The sequence below is a fragment of the Agelaius phoeniceus genome, chromosome Z (assembly GCF_051311805.1).
Source record: "Agelaius phoeniceus isolate bAgePho1 chromosome Z, bAgePho1.hap1, whole genome shotgun sequence".
NCBI lineage: Eukaryota > Metazoa > Chordata > Aves > Passeriformes > Icteridae > Agelaius > Agelaius phoeniceus.
In genome coordinates this window covers 65987910-66007260 of record NC_135303.1, presented here as the reverse complement: position 1 = coordinate 66007260, position 19351 = coordinate 65987910, and the positions used below count along the sequence as shown (strand labels likewise).

At 38.7% G+C, this 19351-nt stretch overlaps 1 protein-coding gene across 1 annotated transcript in view; it reads right to left on the bottom strand.

Moving 5' to 3' along the window:
• The window catches only part of GLDC (glycine decarboxylase), a 38932-nt gene that overhangs the window by 18819 nt on the left and 762 nt on the right, over positions 1–19351 (bottom strand). The window contains exons 3-8 of the mRNA XM_054652195.2: positions 9851–9986; positions 5763–5927; positions 2870–2947; positions 2169–2316; positions 1741–1937; positions 497–593 (exon numbers count right to left, since the gene is read on the bottom strand). Coding sequence (XP_054508170.1) covers positions 497–593; positions 1741–1937; positions 2169–2316; positions 2870–2947; positions 5763–5927; positions 9851–9986 — 821 coding nt within the window. The remainder of the gene's footprint in view (positions 1–496; positions 594–1740; positions 1938–2168; positions 2317–2869; positions 2948–5762; positions 5928–9850; positions 9987–19351) is intronic.

The window sequence follows — 19351 nt, the reverse complement described above, 5'->3', positions numbered from 1 at the left end:
GGATACTGTTGGAACTCTGATACTTACTCACTTAATCATGGTATTTTCTTGTAAAGATATTGCTTTGATGATGTAACATTCTTGCATCAAATTGCATAGACAAAAAATATAAGTTGTGACAATTTGAGTAATTAGTTTAACAAATTATAAGTTTATTTCTTCTGCCTTGAGTTGGCAGAAGAAATTCCAATTCAGACCATTGGAATTCTCTTCTACTTTATGAACAGTTCTGTCTTGCTCATAACAATCATGCCACTACTCAGTGGTGTTTATGCTACAAGATAGACAGATTCATGACACTGCAAGAATTCAGGACTACAGTAAGGAAACAGATAGTAAAACTCTCTTTTCAAGCAGACCCCATCATTCAAAACAAATGAACAAAGACCAGAATATTTCTATGTCCTTCATTTTTCTACTAAAATCTCTCTAAAGTATAGGTTCAACTCATGTTCAACTTGTTCCTTTCTAGCCCTGAAAATAAAGTGTAAGTTACCTGTGCTGTGCAGATGTTGCTGGTAGCTTTATCCCTCCTGATATGCTGCTCTCGTGTTTGTAAAGCAAGCCGGTACACTTCCTTCCCACTTGCATCTCTAAGCCACAAGTGAAAATGTTGCTTCTGTTACTTTAAAATTACAGTTATTTATGACACAGAACTTTATGCATGCTAACCTGAAACTAATTATCTATCCTCAGAGACAGAAGGGTGCTAGAGAGAACAAAGCATACGTCAGGACAGCTGCAATATCAAACAAAGCAAGACTAAAGCACCTCTAGATTTCTGTTTAACTACAGGAAATTTGGTATTTGCCTTAAAATGACACAGATTATTGCAGCTATTTGAACTGAAAAATAATATAAACTAAATATTCCTAATTTTATTGATAACTGTGAGTGTTTTAGTTATTTTGGTTACTGGAGTACTTCTGGATAGCCTCTGTGCACAAAGATGTGCAGTGTTCCGAGTGACAATTACTTTACATTTCAATTACTACTTTGACATCTTGTCAAAATACACAGTACATCACTATAAGCAACTATTAGAAGCAGATTTTGTACACTGTTTCTCTGCATAACTATAATTTGAACTAGATTAAGTTCCTTCTAGATTATTTTGGAGGTTCACTGAATTTTCTACTTCTTTCCATTTATGTTTTATAAGATTGGATGACAGAGAAAAAGTCAGTTCGGAATATGTGGAGTAAGTTAGCTTGAAAAGCCTCCTGCCATCACAATGAATCCACTCTGCTTTTGGTTATCTCTTCATCCCACAATGCCACAAGAATTAGAGACAGTTCCACACAAATGGAATTCTTGAAGCTTGCTTCCTCAAAACTGAAAGGAACTTTTAGTCTCACCATTTTTAAAAAAAATAGGGTGCTCAGTACAACACCATGGTCACCTGTTGTTCACAAAGGCTGCACAAGATGGTCATAGGGTGTTTTTTATGGTTTCTTATTTGTTACTAGGATCTCTGAGGGGAGACTTTAGACAGGATATCAGGTAAAAGATTTTCAAAGGGTTCTAAAGCATTGGAACAGGCTGCCCAGGAAGTGACAGCATCACTATCCCTGGAAGTGTTCAAAAAATGTGTGGATATGGCACTAGAGAACATGGTTTAGTGGTGAACATTGTGGTAGGCTGATAGTTGGACTTGATGGTCTTGAAGGTTTTTCTAACCTTAAGCATTCTAAGACTCTATGACTTCAATCTTCACTTACTGGCCGAGGGAGCCCTTACCTTGTGACACCCACCATTCTGCCCGGCATCATTCTCACTAGATTTTCCTTCACAGCAAAGAATGCTGCATGGGGTCCCCCATAGCACAGTGGGACGCCAAACCTCTGGGAGTTACCCAGGACAACATCTACCCCAAACTCTCCAGGAGGCTTCAGAATACAGAGGGCCAGAAGGTCAGTAGCACAGCAGGCGAGAGTCTGAGAACGGAAATACACAAAGCAGTCAGCCTCTGTTCTAAAGGAATGGTGTCTACATGGGAGCTAGGTTTTTAAATTTAGTTTCAAAGAGTTCCACATCACTTGCATGGAGCTGAAGTGCAATGGTTGTAATGGTTATGAATTGCATGTAGCTGAGATGGTATCTCATTAACACTTAGTTTCTATCAATATGGCTGACAGATTGATATCTGTGTGACCAATAAAATTTACCCCATTCTGATGAGCTCTTTCAACAAGTTCAGAGAAGTCTTCAATCTTCCCTTCAGTGTCTGGATATTGAAATAACACTCCACTGACATCCTTTCCACTGAAATCCATCTCATGGGGTAATTTGAGCTCCGTAATAACACCTGTATAACTGGAAACAAAAACATGCAGAAGGTAAAATATTCAAACCACCTCCAACCTTGGAGTGATACTTAATAAGATGTTTTCATGGAGTCATATATGACTCTTTTCTTTAACATACAAAGAGAGCTTAACGTCTTTGCAGCAGTAAGCACTGAGAAAGTTTCACATCATGGTATATAGTAGTGAAGAAGAGTTACATTTGATATCATCATCAGAAATACAGAGCAAAGCAAACAGAGAATGCTTAAGATACTTGCTTCCTAGTAAAAGAAAAAAATGACTAGGCTGAATTCAACAGTCAAATGTATGCAGTTGTGCAACAATTTAAAGGAAAAATTAAATATTTTCTTTTTATGATATGTCTAGTCTCTTTTTAAACAGCTTTAATTTCTTTGCAGTTGAATTTGAACTAGAAGTAATGCCAAGTGTTAACAGACTTCTGCTTTTAGTTTGCAAAGAAAGCACAGGCCAGAAATGTTAGTTATACAGCAAAAAGGCACAGATGGAAAATGGTTCAGTGTAAGGGAAAAGATATGGTGGAAAATGGAGGAAAACATTACTTTGCTCTAGTTTGGACCACTGCTATAGTTTGAGGGTGGCATCGGGCATCTACATAGAACTTTCTCCTTTTGTTGTGTCTGTTAAAAAAGAAAAAGAACGTTTACACATCAATAATATATTGTTTTCCATGGAAATAAATTAGCTTATTTTCCAGAAGTGAGTTTTTCTATGTAAAAAGGCAGTTGAAAATATTGGTTATTATAACCAGATTAAGTGTAAGATTGAAGAATGTTTCTGGCACATTTACATTAAGAAAGTTCATTTCAGACACTCAAGTGAGAATCATACATGGCAAAAATTGAAACAGAACAGGGAGCTAATTTCAAAAGACATGGGAATGGCTCCACACACTCTTTTAAAGGAATACAACTGTGGTCTTTAATACAGACTTTTCAATGTTGCCCTGGATAAAAAAAAAAGAGCCATTCAAGTAGGGAGATGAAGAAGATGGGTCCCTGCTCACAGCAGTGGGGATAGAACTAGGCGATCTTTAAGGCCCCTTCCAACCCAAACCATTCTGTGATTCTGCTAAGTGGAATTTTATGTCACACTGAGGCTTTGAACTAGTGAGTAATTAGAAAACTATTTTTACACATATGAAACTATGATTACACAGTCTCTGCTGTGTAATCACCTTCTTAATACCCAGTTCTGAGTGACCTTCAATAATTTCTCATACTTATTTGATTTGCAAATCGCTTTCACGTGGCCCTACAACAGGCATCCATGAAAGTAGATTTGTATATACCAATAACAGTTTCACTTTTAGCAACTTAGAATTATGTACTTCACACTTTTTTAAAGCTTAATTTAATCACTGATGGAAAAAGATAATGCACATCTTCAACTTTCATGGCAGCAAAAGACTCAGGCCACAGTCCATTGGATCATGTATAAAAGGTCCTGTGCATCCCCCAGAAAGGCAATGGCAGGTGGGGGAGCCCAGATAACAAAATGTATAAATAAATGTCCCTGCTGCTCCCAGGTGCTTCTCAGGGAAAATTGGCCCAACAGAGCCCCATCTCCACAAGTGCAGAGGAGCAAAGAGCCCACTGGGCTTCAATTCATTGATTATCACAGGCACACCATCTGCGTGCCTGCCCCCACTTGGCAAGGAGACATTATGGGATGCACAAGAAAAGCATCTGGGGATCACAAACATGTCTTATTATGACATGTTTAGGGGGGAAATAATACAGTTAAGTGATTCTGCGAGCAATAATTGTAGCAAAATAGGGGAGTAAGGGGATAGACTGGGACAGTCACATATAAATAGTTCGTTGCTGAAGTTCTTGCACCTAACTAGTGAAGTCTGTCCTCTCTTCTTGTTAAATGCCTTTCTGATTCCTTTCATTGGTAAGGGGACTCCATATTCCCTGTGTGTGCATGTGTGTGTGAGTGAGTGCCACTGGAGTCAGACCACAAAGGATCCACATTTCCATAGTGCAGCAATTGAAATGAGTGGAGGGAGTGGAATGGAGTGAGTGCCAGCAACTGGAGCAGCACATCAGCCAGTAGGAGCTCTTGTGTCTGTGGAGGTATCAGTGGGAGCAGGTGTGTGTCTGCCAGGAGCTGGGCTGGTATCCCAGGTGGGGTGACTCGACTCTTTCCAGTATGTCCATATCTCTGTTGTACAGGGGCAGTGGGCACAGCACTGTAGGATGTGGGCTCATCAGGGTGAGAGGGAGAGATCCCCCCCTGGCATCCTGGTAGAACTCCTCCTCCCAGTGCAGCCCAGGAGATTGAACACAATCCAGCAGTGTGTGGCCAATAGGCAAACAATCTGATGTCACCCAAACCCCCCAAAGGCCTTTTCAGAAAAGCTGCTTTCCTGCCTGCCAGACCCCATCATGTACCCCGTATGCCAGGGGTTGCTTCTCCCCCATCTGCAGGACTTTGCACTTCCCCTTGTTGATCTCATAAGCTTCCTGTCAACCCATTTACTCCAGCCTGTCCAATTCCCCCTGGAAGGAGCCATAACTGACTTGTCCATCATCTGATCCTTGAAGATCTGCACCATCAGCAAGTTTGCTGAGGATACAGTCTGCTCCATCACACAGATCATTGACAGGACCCAGTGTTGCCCCTGGCTTATAATTGTCCTCCACCTAAAGTTCATGTCACTGACAAAGCATCCCTTGGGCCGACATTCTGACAGTTTTCCATCTATCTCTCTCCCACCTCATCCAGCCCATAATTTTTGGTTTCTCAGTGGAGATTAAAGGAAGAGCCACTGCTCTCCCCTCCCAAGCCAGTCACTCAACTGTAGAAAGTCATCAGGTTGGGCAAACATGACTTGCCCCTGTGTTAATTCATGACTCCTTCTTGTCCTTTACATGTCTGGAAATGGTTTCCAGGGCTGGGAGTTGTCCCATCATCCCACTGAGGGATCAAGTTGAGGCTGACTGGCTGGTAGCTCCCTACATATTCATTCCTCCCTTCCTGGGGACAGGAGTGTCATTTGCTTTGCTCCACTGCTGAGGCACCTGTCCCAGTCACTGTGGTTGTTCAGACACAATCAAGGGTGGCCTTGTATCGGTGTCAGGAGGCTCCCTGAGCAGCCACGGGTGCAGCACATCAGGACCTGTGTAAGTCCAGTTTGCTTAAGTGTTCTCTAGCCCAACCTTCCTCCAACAAGGCTGAGTCTTCCTTCCTCTAGAATTTCTCCTACGTCCTTAGTTTTCTGAAGGCCTTAAATGTCTGAATTAAACATTTACATCAAGGCTAGGAAGTTCTCTGGGGGCATGGCAACATGGACTCCAGCTGTTTAGTGAACTGCTCACAGTAAGAAGGCCACACTCAACGTCAATCCATTGCCTACACATGGATAAATGCCTTCAAATTCCAAAATTACTTCCTGCTGTGATTTAACCACACTTTTAAACACAGTACCTGTGACATAATTGCATGGCCTCTGCAGCAGCTGTCCCTTCATCCAGCAAAGATGCGTTAGCCACATCCATTCCTGTGATATCACACACCATCGTCTGGTAATTTAGGAGGCTCTCCAGCCTGCCCTGGGACACCTCTGGCTGGTAAGGAGTATACTGGGTAACCCTGTTGGAAAAAAGTTCTCCGTTTGGGTCTAAGAAAATACATGTGTAACAAAGTTATGGCAATATATAACTGAACTGTATCACATAAAAAATAAATAATATTTAATTAATGTGGAAATTTGTTAGAATACAGTTATCATTGTAATTTTTACCTTTTGGTGTTGGCTTAACTTTTTACAGGAAAAGAATTCTGTTTCTCCATTTTGAAAAGAGAAATTACTTTTAAAGCAGAGGTGTGAGGACATTATGGAGAAGGACAGAGTAAGTATACACTGAGTGTGGAAGAATTAAATCAAGTCACAATATACAAAGGAGAATGTGTTGCTCAAGCATATCTAGATATTGCCACAATTTTTCAATACTGTTTCTGAAGACCTTTATTTATCAAGTCTTCTCCACCCTTTTAAGAAAAAAAGCATTTGATATTTCTCAGAATCAAGCTCAGAAGTACGCAATCCTTGTGCAATGACAGTTTCCATATGTGTTAGTGGAGGGAAGTCAGACTGATGTAAGTTTTATCTGTTGTCATTTGGTGAAAAAAAAACCAGTAGTGCAATATAAGCAACTCCTTCAAAAATGCAACAATCTAAGGGACACGGTCTATTGCAACAGTCCAGAAAACAAAGCAGCATGGGTCCAGGAATAAAAGGCAAAAACAGAGGTCAGACTCTCCTCTCTGCTGGAAATTTGGGCACTGGATTACACAGTAGTTCAGGACAGACTTTATGCCAGGTTGAATTTAGAGTAGCAGCCAGAAAAAAGTGATAAGTGCAAACACTTGTGACCTCTGTTTTCTTGTGATGGAAGAAAACAGCAGTTTGTTTCCCTAAAAGGGCAGTAGCAAGTCCTAGACTTTTAAAAAATGAAGTGAAGGTATAAACTTTCCAGAAAGACCCCAGTATCTGGAAGCTCAAGTTGTGTAAAGTCAATAGAAGATAAAAACCAAAGATCTTTTAAAAACAAGCTGGAGAACTTGGTATTGAGCAGGATGAGAGTAGCAATGAAATGGTAAGGTGAGAGAGAAAGCAGGAGAAAGTCCTGAAGAGAATAAAAAAGCTAGAAGAAGGGCATATTCAGTAAGTGAACTCAAAGTGTAAAATATTATGCTAATACATTAGTCATCTAATTTAATGAAACATCTGCTTGAATTATTCACATACACTATTCAGTATAGCAACAGAAAGCAATAGCTATGTATAGAGTACATAAATCTTGATGATTTTCCCAAAACCTGTAGGGTTTTTTTCTCAGGTTTGGCCAGTTCTAGCACTAAATTAATTATCATCATATGACTGCAGAGTTCACAAGTGAGACCAAGTCCCAGACTGCATGTAGCCTTGCTAATCCCAATAGTAGGGCTTTTTTCTCCACAGCAGCTAAACCCAGTGTTCAGTTTGCCAGATAAACTTTCACTCTAGTAGTATTAAGATTTCTTTTCTGTATGGTCCCCCTGCCCACTCAGTTCTCACCAATAAAAAGAATCATTCCAAATGCCTTTGCATGAGCAATGACTTTTATTGATTAGTAGAAATTTCTCTGTATCTAAACTGTGTTTTCTCATTTTATTTCACCTAAGGGCCATTTCTTGTATTTTAATTTGCAGAAGGAACTAGAATTAGACTAACAACAAGAATTAAAACATTGTGATTAACTGAAATGCCTTAGAGAACTCCTGCTCCACATAGCTGGGAAAGTACACTATATTATAAAACAAAATTAATGAAGCCTTATGACTTTGATATTATGGTTTTGAATGGTCAACACAGTTGAACTAAAACAAATCAATTTCAGAAAGATGGGAAAAAATCAACCAAGAAATCTTGAATTCCAGTACTGCCACAAACTACTATGAAGCTTAACAGTTCCACAAATAAAGACACCTTTTATAACATAAGCACACTAAGTTAAGCACTCCTTTTAAAAGGGTTTTTTGGCATTTTTTAAGCATCTACATATTTTAATTGATTCTACTTGTCTACAAGTTCTTCAAATAAAATATCTGGCTTTAGTCTGCATTCTGTGTTCTGCCTGAATCTATACTACATGGTAAGTGACTTTTTAAAGTAATTGAAAAGCAAACCCTCTAAAAGTAATTATTGCACAGTATGTAGCTATTTTCAGAATGCAATGCTTTCATTACATAATGAGTGTTACTAACTAACAAGTTTAATAATTTACATTAGAGATGTGAAAGACTCTCAAGAATGTACCATGCTTTACATGTTTGTGTTTTTACACATTTAATGTCTGGGGGCAAAGGAATCAAGTTGAACTTAGGGAGACTTCTAGTTGCTCTAACAAATGCCAAGCCAAGCAAACACAAGTTATGTAAGGGAGGCAGAATAGATCAGAAGCAATAAGCCTGAGCTTGTAGTATTTCCCTTGGAGCTGCAACGTGAAGTGTGTCAGCATGGAAATTCTTACACACACAGCAGAAATAAGAAGTCTGATTTCTTAAACAGCTTCCATGAAGCCTGCATAGTTGTTTCAGCACACATGCATGCACACATATATGCTTTCTCTCCAACAAACATTTTAGCCTTCACTTCAGCCATCTAATAGTTTAACTTTTAGCCATTTAGTTTGGCTTTACTGGACAGTGTAAAGATCAGATTTCTGGACAAACTTGTTTCATTAACACTATATAAATTTTTAGGATTGAAATGTCTGCAGTTCATTTTGTTCCACTTACTTTCTAACTATTCTTGTCTTTGCTTCTACCAACCAATAATTTGGTTTCCTGGTACTGTATTGAAATATTTAGATTGCGTATGTGGCAAAAGTGAACAAGGATAAAATCAAATAAAACCTTGCATAGATGTATTTCATAGATTCCTTGACTTCAAATGCTGCAACTTTTCCACCAGTGATGCAAATAGAGCCAACAAATCTAAAAATAAATAAGACTTAGAGGTCTACAGATATGTAGACCCATTTAGGGCAACCCAAAGTATAAAAAACACATAACATCTAAGTAACAATGACTTTTTGCACTCAGTAATATGATCCTTTGGTTCATTGTGGGGTTTTTTGTTGTTTGGGCCTTTTAAAATATATATAAAACCCTTAAATACTGATTTTACTAAAATAAAAATTACTCAGGAATAAAGTAATTTAAGAAGGTAACTCATTTTAATACAGTATAAAAGAAGCATTTTAGTGACTGGTGATAGGGGAACTTGTAAACTAAATGAGAAAATGCAGGATGACATTCAGGCTGCTGGAGAGTCCACATGAAATTTAGCTTTTCCTGTTGCATCATTCCCGACTTAAAATTCTTTAGAATCTGAATTGTCAACTGGATGATCCAAACCAAGTACAATATTCTCAGCCTTTTCACAAATGAATTATCTTATTATGATAGTTCAATGTCATTGCTGTTCACCAAAGAATTATTTGATCAGACAAGACGACAACTCACTTTATGGGTAAACATTCAAAAAAAAAAAAACAACCAAGAAAGATATCCAAGGAGGAGAGACTTTAGAATTTTCTACTTCCTTTGAAGTTTCTCACTTCCTCATCACAAAACCATGATCATAGTATTGCATAGTATTTAACTACCTCCACCCAAATTGCATACACCAGTGGAGGAGGGAGCTGGTTTGAAGTTAGGAAAAAGTTAGGAAAGAATTGCTTTCGTTTAAGAGGTAAGTCTCTATAATTCCTTAAAGCAAACATGTAATCTTGTATTAGTTCATAATATATAGGAGCTGTAAATAGAAGCCACAAAACTAGTGGCACATTTTATAAAAAAGAGCATCTTCTAAAGTAAATTTTAAGCTTTAGCATGAACAACACAGTTCCTACACAGTAGGATACACATCATTACCACATATATGAAAGCTTTAGTAAAAAAAATAGGTTTGTGGGACAAATGTGTACTTATACATATGCATTTAACAATAACATGTGTTACATTACCATCCTGCATTCTCCAACAAGTTGCGTGCGATGGGCTGAGGCACTGAGCAGTTGTAATAACCCATGCCTATATAGGACCGCCATATCTTGTTCTTCTTTGCGATATTGTGTAGCGTTTCGAGGATTTCATTTTCACCTAATTGGAAAGACAATACTTCAGAATGCTACAGCTACATGTAACAGTAACAGTTTTTAACCTAAATGTCTTCTACCCCAGTGTAAAAAACCACATTTGTGGTGCAAGTACAAACAGTAGCAGAATGAAGCGCAAGTCAAGAACAGCAAAGATAAAACAGTAAACAGGTAAAATATTCTAGGGAAGTTTAAATTCTGCCAGAATTTTGAAAATGCAACACCTGAATAATAACAGAGTTCCAAAGCAAGTGGAAAGAATAGTGGGAGAAACAGCTGTAGGCGGAAGGAGCTCTTTCTGTACTGATACAATGTACATTCAACCCAGAAGAGCCCTATCTTGCACATGCATTAAAAAGTACCTCAGGAAACATTTTCTGTTAGCTGAATCTTCCAGAATCTACACTGTTTAAAGCTATTGCCATCCACAGCTATCATTTAGTGTTTCTATTGGAGTCATATTTGCACAAAGTGAGCTTACACCAAGCACCTAAGAATAATTTCTTAGTATCACAGAACTTTATTTCCTAACATTTCCCCTAAATTGTTGATAAAACAGAACAGTTCTTTTAATTCAATTTTAGCATATTTCACCAGTTTATTTAGAAAAAATTTATAAGAATATTTATAGTTAATCTCATTCCAAATGAGATTAACTTTCAAATGAGTCTGTCAATCTAGTTTGAAGACATTACAAAAGAATGATTTTGAAATATATAGAATGAAAGCATTTGCATTCCCTCTCTCCCCCAACCATAGCTTACTCTTTGGTCTTGCTTCTCAGTGTCCTGAAAGCAGTGCAAAAATCACACTGAGTCACCCTGTTCCTAGCAGTCAGTGAATAATGCTACAAACATCTGCCAAACAGTCGTATTTTAAAAATATATTAGTAGCTGAGGATGCAAAAAGATGGTCAGTAGACAATCTTAAGATCACACAGACAGGTCAGCCCAACCTAACAGACCTGGGTGGAACTGGAAACCAACCCTCCCGAGTGAGGGAAGCAGATGTTTTTTAATTCTTCCCCCAAATCTGACCTCAGAGTTTGCTGTAATGGGACAGTTACACCAAGTCCTGCTCCCTCTGCACCACAACTTGAAGATGTCACTTTGTAATATAATGCTACAAATCACAGAATTAGAATATCTCAGGCCCTGTATGTCTCAAAATATATTTTCTCTCTGTAAGTTACTCCAGCAAGAGATATCAAGTCAGAATAGTTAATTTTCTAGAATGCGATGGCAAATCATTATCTAGGTTTTGAATTAACTTCTAGAGCAACAAGGATTTTAGAACTTCAGCTCTGATTTCAAAACTCCGTTTTTTCCTTTCACTCAAGTTGCTACTATTGCATTTCATGCAGAAAGTTGTTTTTTTTTTCAAAAATCCCCAGGTTTTCAATTAATTCCTTCCACAGTCACATTACACCTTTCACAGAGTTTTTTAACTGACGTTCAGTTCTCATTTCAAAGTTCATTTCTTCTCTGCCTTTTACTCAGTGTTACCATTAGATCTAATATATGAAGACTGATTTCTTAGTTTCAGTAAACTGCAATTTTTTTTTTTCTGGAGACTTGGTATATGCTTAATAGGTTTGAAGTCAGCAATGTCCAGGGCAAAGTTTCTAAAGTATAGTGAAAAACTTCACTCCCCAAAACTCTTCCCACAGAGTTTTTCATAAGAGAGAGGCAATTGTTTAAGTAAGCTTTAACATTGTAGAGGCCTTCCTCTACCACTTGCAAAAAGTTTGATGAAAGACAGCTTGGTTGCAATTTCAGACAGAGGCTTGTGCTCTTGCATAATTCAAACATCAATGATTTCTTGGAAATGGTAATGAATTTCCTTGTTTAATTCCAAACTGCAGTTGAAGGCAGAAATTGGCTATCATTTAACTTGCTTGCTAGCTCAATATCACACACAAAAATGCACTGAGTGCGGTTTCTGCAGTAAACACATACCACAAATACTGCACAATGTGAAAACATTTCCTTTGTTTGGAAATAGGCTTTTCTTCTTGCGTTATTTCTCTGCAATTGTAGCTAACAACAACTAGTTGTTAGTAGCATTTATCTTATGCTGGAGATCTCTGAAATAAACCTGCTTCCAAACTGATTGAAGGCACAAAACCAAAAGCCTAGAGAGGCTGCAAGCAGCTTAGGTAGAGATTGTGATTAAGAGTAGAACCACACTCCATCTAGAATACCTACAGAGGTACAGAATACCTACCTGAGAGGTTTCAAGACTGAATATATTTTTAATTATCACAATTTAATGAGCTACCTGCAAAGACAGCTACACAGTTGATTTTAAGCAGGGTGGCAAAATACGGGAGGCCATACTCCTTCCACTCCTGCTTCACCTTACTTCCCTGCTCCTTTGGTCACTATAAGGGCAATGACAGCAGTACAGCTCAAAATATATCTCCCACATTTAACACACCTCTTTGAAAAGATCAGGAATAAAGACTCCTTATCCTTTGCCTTCCACTGCCTTGAAGCACTTCATTACAGTATATCTTTAGGAAGACAGCTCATAAGTATACCTGAAGTCCTGAATAATGGAAATCAATAGCCCCTGATTTATCTATTAGGCTGGCTCACCTATGACCAAACATAAATCCATGAAGATTTCATTAATTCAGCATTTACTTTACACTGATAGGGTGCTGAATTAAAGTAAGAGTGATGCAGGTAATGGTGAGAGAAGTTAATACAGAAGTTAATACAAAGACCAGAGAGCAAGGCAATGAAACAAACCACGCTTACCATTACCCCCAGCACCAACAGGAGGGGATGGAGGAGATGCAGCCAGGCTCTTAAAAGCTCTGTATGCATAGCAGGAGGGCCAGAGCCTCAGGCTGGAGATAAGGACAGCTGGGCCCAGGAGGACAGTCCAGCAGTGGGACAGGGACTCCACCTTTTGAGGTTTTATGTTCTGACTGGGTAAAGCCCTGAGCAATCTGCTCTGACCCCACAGCAAAGCTTTGGGTAGAGACTGAGCTGGTCTGTCTCCATCAGTAGCCTTATTTCCCATTCTGTTGAGCCTAGGTTTCAACAGTGTATTCTCATGGTGTTATTTGTGAAAGGGGCCTAACTCTTCATTGATCAATTTGTAAATAACTAATGCTAATACAAAGGCAGATGAACGTGAAATATAAGAGTGATCTTATGTATGGTTAAAAATTGATTTTTAAATTAATAATGAAGTTGTTACATTTCCAGTTTGGTCCCCAAGACTGTCACCAACTCTGAAAATAGCAGACTTTTTCCACTGTATAAAGTATATAACTTGGAGCATATGCAGTGGAAATGTTATATTATTCTAAATATCTATTAATTTCTTTAAAACTAAAACATACAAGATTCTTAAAAATTTTAATTACATAGTTCAAAAAACATAGCTTGAAATATTTTTTGGTTGTGTTACTAATTTCTTCTTAATTCTCCCAGCAATAAGATTAAGAACTAATATGCAAAATGGGGAAATAAAACAGAAAGAAAAATTTACTATATTTAAGTAATGGTTGGACCCTGGCCACTGTCACACTCAGCTGTTTGTTTCCAGTGTTCTAAGAAAAAGTGATTGAAATGGCTTTACTATAGACTCATTTTATTGGATGTACAATAAAAATTCTTTAAGAACCTTGTTCAGCAAAAAAAAATTGCCAGCAAAGTCACTGCAGTTGATCTTTATTCCCCTCATCAACTCATTAGAAATTATGATCAAAGGCAGGACTCAGAATAATGTCCACTACTTTTGCTGTATTCCTTTCCTATAACTAGAGAAAACTTACTGAGGGTCTGAGAGATTCTGCAAGGGCAGTTCCAGATTGCTACATCTACAGATAGGAAAGGCAGAATATATCACAAAAATAGTAAGAGGGACTGAATTATCAGATCACCAAGCAATGTACTGTTATTTTTGCTAGTGTTTTTGTAATTAGCACAGTAGACTTGCCTTGAACTTGTGAGATACCTGCAAAGTATGGCACTTGAGCATGAGAGTGAAATGAAGAAAATACAAAAGGAGCAGTTCAAGTTATACAATTTTAACCAGGCAATACTAAAAGAAGGTTACTATTTGTCTGATATATTTTTATTCACTTTATGTCAGATCTTTAAAAAAATCTAGTCTCTGAGATCAAGGAAGCAAGATCCCTAGAACCACTGATAAAAGGGGGATTAATTTATTTCCCTTAATTAATTATTTAATTCAATCTCTTTAAAAAAAAAAACAACCCAAAACCAGATTATATTGAAGAAAAACAGTTCCAAAGCACAATCAGGCACACAGTAATAAAGCCGTAGGACAGACAAGGAAAGTGCATGCTCCAGGTGCTGTGTGCCCAGCTTCAAGATAAGGGCAGAAAGCCATGGTGCCCTGCCCTCCCTCCCTCCTTTCACTCAGGCTACCTGTGCTCACCCAGCCAGCCTGGGCAGCACCTGAGGCTGCCAGGAGCCGAAAGCAGGGGCAGGCTGTGCAAAACAGGATGCCTTTCCCTGCTCGGCCCACAAGGGCTGCTGCCTGTGAAACAAAGAGCAGCAGCCTGAGAGTGTGTGAGGAGCTAAGTGCCCTGGGTGGCAATGCAGATTCTGCTCTATGTGTGGCAACACTCTGGAGGGTAACAATTACCCCTGCCACAGGCATCTGAATCATACTGCCTGGACACCAGCAGCAGGGAACCTGAAATTACTAAACTAGCTCTAAAAACCTGTCTGACATCAGGGGATGATTATAAATTCATCCAGAATTAATTTTTAACTGGCATTTAAAATACAAAATCCTATTAAAGAAGATTCACTGCAAAAGGAGCTGCTAATTTGGAAACACAAATAGTCATTATTACATTGTAACTGCTTCTGAACAGTATTGCTTCTAATAATGTTTAGACTGGAGACCCGATTGCATTCTTGAGATTTTAGGAACTAATGCTGATAAATTCTAAAATTTGAGAATGTACCTGAGAATGTTTGAGAAAAAAACCTCGTGGAGTTCACAGAAGTATTTGTTTAATTCAACCTTTTAAAAAATTCAACTCCTGAACTAAAAAGCAGAAATAACAAACATAGGCACAAGAGCTATCCATTACATATAAAGATGGATGTACCATGGCAGCATTGCAGGGATAACTAAGACTGACATAGACAGTAGGTTTGTAGGGATAAAATATAGATTAGTCATACAAGATAGTATGTTCCTTTACTTCAAATAGGTTAATCATGACATATGTGCTAAAGTACCTTTAATGCCTAAAGAAAAGCTGATTGTTCAAGTTTCCTTACTGTAACCCTGGGAATAAAGCTCTGTAATACCAGCTGATCCCAATTAAGAATCAAACAGATGTCTAGCCTTGTAGTAAATATTGACTGAACAGAAGTTACATGCCAAAATTAAGTTTTTCCTTAACTGTATCTGCAGAAAAATCTGACTGTAAAAAAGCCCTTCTTCAAGAATTAGTTGAGGTACAGGACTGAAATTTACTGTTAGCTGAAATCAGACATCTTGCTATTTCACTCCTACTGGAATTCAGTGGCATGTTCAGATGGTTTTACAACACAGTCAGCAGACTCATGGCAAGAGACACTTTTAAAATGTTTTTTGGGTTTTTTTTTGGTCCCAAAATGGACATAGCTAGTGCTTTCATCTTTCATACCAAAGAAAGGATTTTATTTCAGAAACGTCTTGGCACAAGCTACAGTCCTTCTCTCCTCCATCACTGACAATGGCAGTACAAGTCAAAAATCTGCCAATACAGATAACACTAAAAATTATTGAAAAAGCATTTTGAGTGTAGATGGACTTGTACCATCAAAGATCGGCATTTACCAGAATGGCTAATCATTCAGATTTAAGAAAAACAGATCATGGAATCATTTAGGTCAAAAAACATCTCCAAGATCATCAACTCCAATCTCTGACTGATTACCATGCTATCATGTAAACCATGGCACTAAGTGCCACATCCAGTTGTTCCTTGAACACCTCCAGGAATGATTCCTCCCTGCACAGTCCATTCCAATGCCTGACCACTCTTTCAGTGAAGAAATTCTTACTGATTTCCAAGCTGAACTTCCTTTGCCACAGCTTGAGGCCATTTCCTCTTGTCCGGTCACTTGTTCCTGGGAGAAGAGGCCAAACCCCACCCAACCCTCCTTTCAGGCAGCAGTAAAGAGTGATAATGTGCCCCTGAGCCTCCTTTTCACCAGCCTGAACAACCCCAACTCAATGAGCTGCTCCTCACAGAACTTGTGCTCCACTGCTTCACCAGCTTTGTAGACTTTCTCTGAACACTTTCCAGCCCCTCAGTGTCTTTCTTGTAGTGAGGGGACCAAAACAACACACGATTCAAATTCTGGCCTCATAACTTAAGTGCCAAGAACAGGGGGACAATCCCTGCCCTGCTCCTGCTGGCCACACCATTGCTGGCACAGGCCAGGATGCCATTGGCCTTCTTGGCCACCTGGGCACTGCTGGCTCATGTTCAGCTGCTGTCACCAGCACCCCCAGGGCCTTTTCCTGTGGCAGCTTTGCAGCCACTCTGCCCCAGCCTGTGGCACTGCCTGGGCTTGCTGTGACCCAAGGGCAGGACCCAGCACTGGGCCTTGTTGAGCCTCACACCACTGGCCTGGGCCCATGGTCCAGCCTGTCCAGATCCCTCTGCAGAGCCTTCCAGCCAACCTGCCCCCAAGAAATGTCCAGGTAAATAAGGTTAAAGATTTTCTCTCTATGTATATGTTATGTCCTTCAGGGAAGTAATGAAGCTTCATTCTTCCACTGAAGAGTAGGTCTGTGCTAAAATGTCTAGGAGAGACAACACAAAAAGAGTGTGCTTCTACTGTAATCAGAGGTTTTATTTATCATCACTGGAATATGCAATGCCATACAAACAAGCTCTTTAACACAAGCTCCATCCACAGGAGCCTCTATTTTCTTTTCTTGACTCTTATTGCATACATATATTTGATTCATTTTCCTTATTTTGGACAACTTGTGAGATTATCAATAGAAGGATCTGTAATGTGATCTTTTCTAGTGACATACACTGAATCAAAACTTGAAGATTATATATCAAATGTACACACCTGAGATGAGGTCTACAGCTATGAAAGCTTTCCAAAACACCCAAATGTAATTGCAGAGACCCATGATACACAGCCATGCTTCATATTGTGAGTGTGTGGTTTTCTTGAACTACGTGTCTAATTCTATCTGTAAGGATTGACTTCAATGAGACTTCAATGCAAGCTCAGCTGTGTTTGTTACTATAAAGGAGTAGCTCTAGCACAGCTCATTTGTTCAGCTGCACTCCAATTTGTAGAGTCACTATGATTACATTTTTGAATTATAAAGACAAGTGGAAATTGCTGTATTTGTAATATAAATTTTATAAATGCTGAAGCTCATTGAATAATATGTTTTGCATTGCCTTGTTTTGTTCTCTCTTTCCATGTGTGAGAGCATTCATGCAAATAAAAACAAATGTTTAAGTTAAAATAGAATACAGTTACTGCCCAATTTTGCTAATTCCCTTTAGTAAAAGGTATATGATAGAGAAGTAATGCCCCATCCTTACATAATAAATACCATCCTGGTAATTAGAAAGTGTTCTAACAGTATATTAAGGCAAACTTCACTCAGATTACAACGTGATGGGTACAAGATGTGCATGTGTTCAATGTGATGTTGCACAACTTTAAGCTGAGGCTTTAAACTTTTCTTTTAAAAGCTGTGAAGTTTTCTGCTACCAGTTCAGGGAAAAACTAGTGACAAACAACTTCACATTAAGCTATAAAAGGCAGCCAGCACACTGGCTGCAGAAGAAAAACACAGTCATGTACAGAAAAAAGGTTTTCTGTACCTCATGCAAGCATCTCTTTTGAAAACTCACTGTAGCATGCTGTGCAATGTGAGACTCTGCATCACAGTCACATTCTTTCAAAGTTTACTCTAAGGGAACAAGAACAGCATAGCAAGTGGAGCAAAATGCCAGTGAACTAAATACACTGTTAACTAATGAGGTCCTGTTACACAGTGAGAACTTGCCTACAACAGGACATCAACTAACGCACCACTGCGTAGGAGACATACACTCAAAATTACTAAGAATCTGTATTTGAGCACTACATCAAGATTGTGACTTAGGCTGATGCCACCAGTTTAGTTTTTTAGTGCCCACTACCCTGTAAAAATTTTGTAAGAGTATCACATTAATTAACAATAAAAACTAATTATTAAAAAAAATTGGAAGGGCTTCTAAGGCATAATTATTAGTGACAAACTGCATTTCACTCCCTCTACTAACCTAAAAATATAGTTACGTAAAAAGTTTTTGTCTTTGAGGTCAGTGAAAATCACTTCTTAGTCAGGGAATACCTTGATTAAAACACATTAGCCATAAGGAAAATGCCAAGCACTACTTTCAGCAGTTATACAGACTCAAGAAGGCTGTTAAATTCTGCTTCTCTACTTAGCCTCTTACCCTTTTAATAAGGCAGTAAGTTCCAAAAGACTAAAACACCATTGTACTAATAAAACTTTTTAGAGGTAGAAACTATCATTCCCTGTTGTATCCCTCCTGGCTAGACTCTGACTTTTCAGGGTCTAGTTTTCCTTGCTGCTCATTGTGGTGCTGCCTCTTATGCGTGATGTCATCTCAGAGTAACCAGATTGAACTGGCCAGGAACCTCACCGGAGCGGCAGGCCTGAAGTTTACACTCAAATTACAGCACACTGATGAGCAATGAGAAAATGCCAGCAAGTTTTCTACAAATCAGGCAAAGGATTGTGACACAAAAATGAAGTTAATACTGATGTAACTGGATCCCATATCTGAATGGCCATTGAGCTTTGTTAGTTTTAGTGCAATTGTTTAGCATTGGGGATTTTAAAGTGTTTCTTTCACTTACAGGACTTCCAGCATCATTGTCACAGATTTTGTGCAAAAGTGCAGTTACGCAGATAAAAATTTTGTACTGTGCTTGCTAACTCTTAAAAATGTTAATATCTGAAGCTTCATGAAATCACATCAAGTTTTCTACAGCAATTTGCTGAATTACTGTAGCGGCACAATAGCTGACTCAGATGTTTAATATTCCTGCAGTTTACCCATAACACTCAATTAGACAGATTTTAAATTCTGGCCATTAGTCTACTGTGTATCCATACTACGGAGACAAAGACTTTTCATGTTATTAAGATATGCAGGTTATTATGGGGGGGGGGGGTGTCGGGGAGGAGGAATAACAAAGAAATCATGCAGAACCACAAAAAGACAGTGGCTCAGTCCACATTAAGGGGACGATTTTTAGTAATACTTTTCCCTACACATTAGGCTCTTAGGACAAAGTAAAGTCAATGGCGCACTTGACC